Raw genomic sequence first — 7,500 nt, forward strand, 5'->3', positions numbered from 1 at the left:
TCAAAATATAGTTAATCATCCTCTATTTTCACCACACTCTTTTCAGTTCAAGATAAGTAGAAAGGATGTTTACATTAATGACTATGAATTTAATTGCTGAATGGGATTTTACAGAAAGGTAGCATCCATATCAATACATAAATAATATTGATAAAATGGTGCTTTATTTTAAGATTAGTACCTTAACCCTTCCAAAATGGGATACACCTTAAGAAAAGCTTGTGAAAAATGCCTTTTGTGGAGACGTTATAGGTTAATTTGAGTAGGAAATTACTTGAATAAATATTTATATAAACCTGATGATGGTGGGGGCTGTTTTTGCTCCATCTGGTCTCAATGCCAGGGTATTTCATGAGTGCAGGCCTAGCGCCTTGGGCTATTCGCCCATTCTGGCTGCAGCCACCCGCTGTGTGCATGATCACTCAGCGTGCCTGCCATATGACCATGACATGATCTTGTGCCCTTGTCAACAAGTGCTGCCACCACATGACATGATATCATGTCACCCAGCATTAAATCAAATACACTGATTTATGGTTATCATAATTATATCATCTATGATCCTTGTCCTTTTCAACTACTTCCAAATTTTACAAAAGTAACAAAAATTCTTTGTATCAACAGAAGATGGCACATTGCAAGACCAGCCTAGCAAATTACTTCTGCAGACAGATCCCAACAACCTCGCACACATGACTGCAGTGCTGGAAGAAGCATTACATGAAGCTCGGACACATCACTCGAGGAAAATTCATCGGCATTTAAAGTAGCTTTAATGGCTATTAATACTTTGCTCAAGATTTGGGGTCTGATGTTAATATGCAATTATTTTTTTCAGTGCATAGGGGGGGAAAATTGCATTCCAATAGGTAATTTTGTTGATAGGTTTATTTTTTTTGTCTAAAATTATTTCTTGGATTTATAATTATTTCATCTTGATCTGAGAAAATAAAAAAAATAAATACGTAAAGATATTATTTAGATGATTACATTTCTTGTTTGGCATAAAATATTGCATTAGTTTACTCTTTGGAGATTGTTACATTAATTTACTTTGTGGTGCTGTCTGCATTTTCTGTTGCTGTCATCAAATTCTCAAGATATTTAATTTACCTTTTTTTTCATCCACATATGGCAGAGTTGAAATAAAAGTTATTTATAAAAAATATATATATATTCATTATCCATGTGTAATATAACTTGGCTTTTGCTTTTCTGTTCAATATAATTGTAATATATCCTGTTTGTATGTATAAATTTTATATGCTTTGTGTGTTTAGGTAATGAATGAAAATGTATGCAGTAGGATGGCAGGTTTACATTGTCTAACACTGTGCCATACGCGTCTACGACTGACACTGCCTTGGCAGCAAACCATGCCATCCGCTGCTAATGGGTTAAGGGAATAAGTGAAAAGGAATATGAAAGAAAAAGAAAGAAAAGAATACACTCAGAAAAAAGTATAAGGGAATAAGGGAAATCTATGCAATAATATAATCAATAAAACAGTAGTCATAACCAAATAATGACAAGAAAAAACATGCATCATACAGAACAGACACTGCCTACTTACATCGTAGACGCAGTTCAACCTTGAAACCATTCTTGCTGTCAATCCCGATGCAAGACGGTTTGTACAAGTCTAGCTTGAATGTCTTGATCCGCCATGGATAAAAAGCAAGCCAAGAGGCATCTTGGTACTGCTGCCTTACAACTGATGAGTTCTGACCTTCATAGTGATGGAAATTGTCATCATCGATGTCCAGGTGAAGCTGAGAGAAAAATGCAAATTATTTGAGTGATGCTATTTTTAGCAATTTATCCAGTGAATATGTTCTTATACACAAACAGACACATATTGCCTTTCCAGCACACAAGATCTGCTTGCATGTATTCAAATGCACATTACAAAATTTAGATGAACAGTACAAGTTGATTCTAATATAAAAAATAAAGTAAACATAGCTAATGAATGGATATCTCTCCTGTGCTCCAGTAATGAATACAACAAAAATTACATGTGCTACCTATCTACAAGATAGTAATAATGACTGGTAAGTACAGTGTGCAATACAAGTGAAGAGAGGTTTCTGTTTACGTACCAGACAAAGTGTTGTGTGTTGCCAGGTAGTAATATAAAGATGGTGATTTTGACATATGTTACATAGAATGTATTCATATACAATAATTTAGCCATAAATTATTAAATAAATGCATTTCCCTATTTCTAATGAGTGATTTTGGAACTAAAGTCTTTGAAATACCCTCTCACCATGTATTTGCATAAGGCCCCATCATATATTTAGAGTATACTTTTAATAGGTATAGCCCAACATAAAATTGTGAGTAGGCCTGCCAACTGCAATGTGCAAGTTCTAGTCTCACCAAAAATTTCATACAAGCGGAACACTAACAGTCCTACAGCAAAACTCCTGGCATACTTTCCCTTACAGAAAAATCACAATCAAGCACTTGAATTGGTAGTTGGTGCTTTCAAACACAATGGGCTAATGATATCTTGGAAACCCTACAGCTCAAGACATAGGTTTGTAAATACTTTGAGAAAATCAAGTGCCATTCTAACAAGAATTACCAAAAACTAATCCAGCTGATATCTGCACATCTATACAGCTGCAGCCTTCAACCTTTAATGACTTCTGCCACACTAGGTATCCCAAGGCATTCCCTTGGTTCACACGACTGTTTTTATCCTTTATGCTGACACCATAAATTCATCTTATCATCATCATAAAATTCCTTTCTAGTCTTAACATGGCATCTTTCCCACCATCCCAAGTTTCGCTCCCTTAACCCATTTGTGCTGGTTGATGTCCTATCACGTGGATAGAAAATATCCCCAGACCCAGGTGACGTCCTGAGACGTCATGCATTTTCTCACCAGGCGGGGAAGTTGTTATGTACTGAAACGTCGGCAATTGAACTTTAGATTGTTTTTAAAAATGTTCATAATTCTTGTTACTTTAGTTTAGGTGTTTGAATGTCATAAAATATGATATAATGTAAAAAAAACGTCACAGAAAACTACATCACACTGATGACATCATGGTAATTTCTGCTTCTTGATCAGTTGAATAAAAATATCCGAGTCAAAATACTACTGTAAGATCAAATGTGATTGGCCAAAAAATAAAATAAAATAGAAATTTCCTAATGTAAAACTATTTCTAATTTGTTGATTACCCATGATATTACATAATGTCACGTCACAAAGTACATTTACACACTCATGTACATATATAATTATTTATATTGTTCTTTTCTTTTTTTTTTTTCTTTTTTTTTTTTGGGGGGGGGGGGAAAGTGAAATACATGTTTTCTGATGCCCCATTGGTATTATCTCATATAAGTGAAGAATATTGGCAAAGTTTAATAAAATAACACTTCAAAAACATTGCTGTAACATGTTTTTTGACAAAAACATGGCAATATTTTTACATGCCTTTACATTGTAGATGCAAATCATGCAAACCAAAAGAATAAGGTGGGTGAAAAACACTCTAAGAGGTTCAGTGTGGCTCTGCGTAACAGGAAAACACCTCAGAACGAAGCGTCATGTGCTTGTTATCTTCCTGGCGTAATAAGTAGGCAAAAAAAGTCCCATCATGAAGGGTTAAATAAAGATACTTTTTATACCTCCAATATACAAACCTCTTATGAAACTTCTTCCAGACTCACCCAAATCTAGCAACAATGCTTCTCTACATCCACCATCTGCAGCTATCATATTTCTTGGATAGCAAAACTGTATTATAGCATGGATATGCTAATGTCTCAGGCCTGTAATCTTGACCATTGGCCATTATACCAAAACAGTTCTCAAACCCAAGAATCAATTCTCCTGAGCTGACTATTGATGCTACAACAACACTTTTTATGGATCCAATGCTTTCATGTGTTGCAATACCCTGAATATTTCCTAACTCCTTACTAACAAACACCACACAACCATCTACCATCAATATAAGTGAAAATAGCTAAAAAATTGTACACCAGTTACCAGTATCCTTATACAATCTAAAATAACTACCAATCAACGTACTGAATACCGGCAAAAAGTTAAAGTATCAAGTGTTCTTAAAACTGGTATAAATGATTTTTCAAATATATTTCAACTTTAAAACCTTACCTCAACTGTTTTGAAGACTGTGATGAGTGCTTTAGCCTCACCGCCATAGCAAAAGATGTGCAGTTTCCTCTTGCCATCGGAGGTCAAAAACAACTTCTTTCCCGCATGCATTTGGTAATAATCTACAACAGAAGGAAGTGAAATTAATTTAAAGTGCTTAATAATACAACAGGGAACTGCAAAAAAGAAGAAGAAAAGGAGGAAAAAAAAATAAATAAAAAAAAATGGATTTTAGAACTACTGCCCTATCTACAATCAAGGTGTGCTGTTACCAAATTTTATCCTAATCCATTTCTGGCAAGTAAAATAATTGTAGGGACATGTTTAACCTTTGTTTAACCACTATATAAACCAGTTTTCTCAATAGCAAATACTTAACAATTATATATAGAATTTTAAAAATCAAGGTTTCATAACCAATGACCTCAGGTAACCTATTCAAAATGAGTAAAATAATAACTAATAACTAATAACTAATAACAATACTGAGAATAATAATTACAATAACAATAATAAACTATTAATTTCTTACCCTGGAGTGGTTTTTCCTTCTTAGATTCATCAGCATGTCTTGTGGCACCACTCTTGGGTTTCCCAATTGGTTTTCCAAAATCATCAGGATCTGCAATTCAATGAAATGCAAATAAATGTCTAAAGACATAGATGCAGGAAAGGCAGACCAGACAAGATGAGATAAGACCAGACAAGAGGAGACGAGACGAGACAAAACGAAATAAGATGAGACGAGACAAAACCAGATGAGACTAGACTAGACCAAGACAAAGACAAGACAGAAAAGGCCAACTTATAAACTTACATATATAACTTACATCCTGTTACAGCTACATCTACAACAAAGGCCTTTACCTTCTTAGTAAAAGCACCTAAACTTACTGTCCTTTGTCTGGTCTTGAAATGAGATTGAGGTAACCAACTGGCATAAAGGGATAAAAATTGTAAATCTACTAAGAACTACAGAATATGATAATAAGTAAAGTAAGACTTATTTGCTATTTCTAGGGGCTCCATTCCCTATAACCCTCTTTCTAAGGGTGTTTTATTAAGGTTTCAAGAGAGGTGGCAAAGCATGTACAGATGACTACCATCATGACATGCCCTATATGACTATGGCACTCCAGGAAAAGCAAGTAAAACTTCACCACTATTATTCTGGCAAGACAGAGTTTGGACTGGCTGTAAATCACAAAAGGAGGATTACAAGCTTTAGCTTGTATACCATTAGCTTCTTGGCTTTTTGCCTGAGTACTGAGTGAAGTGGCCGTAGCTGCATTCACTTGACACCATGCCACTTTAAGTTGCTACCAATATCGTCCCTAGAAATTAGTTTAGGTAGACTTAAAGTATGATATCTGGACAGTATACATCATGCAATCCATCAATTCCAAAGTTATTTGTATCAGCAACGTCAGGCTTTTCTACAGAATTACTGATTGGAGTAACCTTTATACCTCAGCAATATCTCAAGATTGGAACAGAATACAGTATATCAGAATACTTCCGTCTTACAAATTACCACAATAGCAGTACTGATGGATTCCTCTCACCCTCTACTACTCGTATATAGCGGATATAATCTGCGATTCCCACCCCCTATACTCCAAAATTTGGGTCCTGATAGTAGGGGAGGCAATTAAGTAGACCAGTCTTTGACCTTCATCAAGCACTTTTTGTCTGTTGATTTTAAGCCATAGCATCTTAGCGCTGTAGGCACAGAGGAGACTGTAATCACTCTGAACACAGTACACCATGCAGGTGAGCATATTGTGAAGGAACCACGTCTTTTACATTTTACTTTACAGTAGATTGAAATTGGATAGAACTATGGTAAATTTGTGACATATGTCAATGAAACTTATTAACCCTTTCCTGACGGGGCACGCGCTATGTGAAAACCCCTACGCCGGGCCATTGCAATATTGCATTGGAAACGTTACACTGGCATGACGCCCCGGCATCGGGAATTTAGCTGTGTCACACGGGTGTGACTCACCATCGTCATAGGGTTAATATATTATTTTACAATTTCCGTAATCTACTCCATGTCCTCCCATACTATCAGGGTCCAGATTGTGGGGTATAGGGGGAAATTGCAGAATATATATGCTATACATTAGTAGGGAGTAAGAGGAATCTATCGGTACCACTTTGGTATTAAGTAACTTACTTCCGCATTCACAGCATATTTAAAATGAATAGAGTTCTTCCTTTTTATGGGTAATGATTAAAATGTCAGGCTGACTCTAATAAAAAAGTGTTCTGTTCTATAAGATACAGAACAAATATTAGTTACTTTCTCCCACTTCTTCAAGAGGCTCAGACAAATCAAAGACACAGACCTAGAGGGTAGTGTGGTGTTGATATGAAAAAAAAGTTTGCAAAAATAACACTGCTTAGAGTTCTCAAACACTACATCAAAAAATATCATGGTTGCAAATACTGCAGACATTACAAAAGGCAAATGACAACATATTTTCCCTGCAGTTAAAGAAGTATGTTTTCAACAAGTGCTTTAAGCTACCAGGGTAACCAAGTGGTAAGAAATCAAATCATAAAAAGTACATAGTAGTTTTAAATAAAATAGCAATACATGCTTAGACTATTGCACATACTTCATAATTACACAGAACAACCAACATTTTTTGTATACTCCAGATAGATAACTACATTTTGCACAACAAATACAATTTACACATAAAAAAAATGCATACCACGATACAATAATACTGCACACAAAAATGAGTAATAGTGAGATACAAAATCCCTTACACAAGATGCTGAGAAACACGTTTGAACAAGTATAGCCCCATAGGCCTATAGAAAACAGGCCAATCACTCTCCCATATTTCACTAGCACATAAATTACCCCAAAACCATATTAATAAGATAATAATCATCAAATGGTGACTGATTCTATGTCTCCAAAAATGGTCACTCAACTCTCAAATTACCACAAAAGTGACATTTCTATTTCCGTCATGGGAAAAAGGCTACCAAATCTAGTATATTTTACGGCCCTTACCGATTCCAGGGATTTCACTGAAGTTGAAATTTGATTCTGTTTCTTCCTCACACAATGCCGGCAATAAACAGAAACAAGTAACGATAAAAACAGGGAAAATAGCTCTCCCAACGCACTTCCACACGTTTGTTATGACCGCCATCTTTGAATAGCAACGATTGCCTTGTATACGAACATATAATATGAATTATGATAAGCTATAGTGCATTTACCTTTCTTATTTGAATATGAATTATCTTATTTTCTGATTAGTAACTCTGCTAAATCCCACATAAAATTTCGGAATTCCATCATGAATAATTTTCTATAAGCC

At 35.2% G+C, this 7,500-nt stretch overlaps 2 protein-coding genes across 3 annotated transcripts in view; one reads left to right on the forward strand and one right to left on the reverse strand.

Annotated features, from left to right (window-relative positions):
* LOC122257440 (COMM domain-containing protein 2) overlaps positions 1-1,170 on the forward strand; it is a 2,627-nt gene extending 1,457 nt beyond the window's left edge. Inside the window, exon 4 of the mRNA XM_043022725.2 lies at positions 625-1,170. Within this exon, the coding sequence (XP_042878659.1) occupies positions 625-770 (146 nt within the window). The 3' untranslated portion in view covers positions 771-1,170. The remainder of the gene's footprint in view (positions 1-624) is intronic.
* The window catches only part of Nemp (Nuclear envelope integral membrane protein), an 18,712-nt gene extending 11,356 nt beyond the window's left edge, over positions 1-7,356 (reverse strand). The window contains exons 1-4 of one of the 2 annotated variants that reach the window (XM_086550646.1): positions 7,188-7,356; positions 4,680-4,769; positions 4,148-4,269; positions 1,574-1,772 (exon numbers count right to left, since the gene is read on the reverse strand). In XM_086550646.1, coding sequence (XP_086406772.1) covers positions 1,574-1,772; positions 4,148-4,269; positions 4,680-4,769; positions 7,188-7,329 — 553 coding nt within the window. In that variant the 5' untranslated portion in view covers positions 7,330-7,356. The remainder of the gene's footprint in view (positions 1-1,573; positions 1,773-4,147; positions 4,270-4,679; positions 4,770-7,187) is intronic. The other variant, XM_086550647.1, reaches the window with a different exon arrangement.
* Between the last annotated feature and the right edge of the window lie 144 nt (positions 7,357-7,500).

The sequence above is a fragment of the Penaeus japonicus genome, unplaced genomic scaffold (assembly GCF_977035675.1).
Source record: "Penaeus japonicus unplaced genomic scaffold, GWHDUDI00000001_assembly GWHDUDI00000024, whole genome shotgun sequence".
Lineage (NCBI taxonomy): Eukaryota > Metazoa > Arthropoda > Malacostraca > Decapoda > Penaeidae > Penaeus > Penaeus japonicus.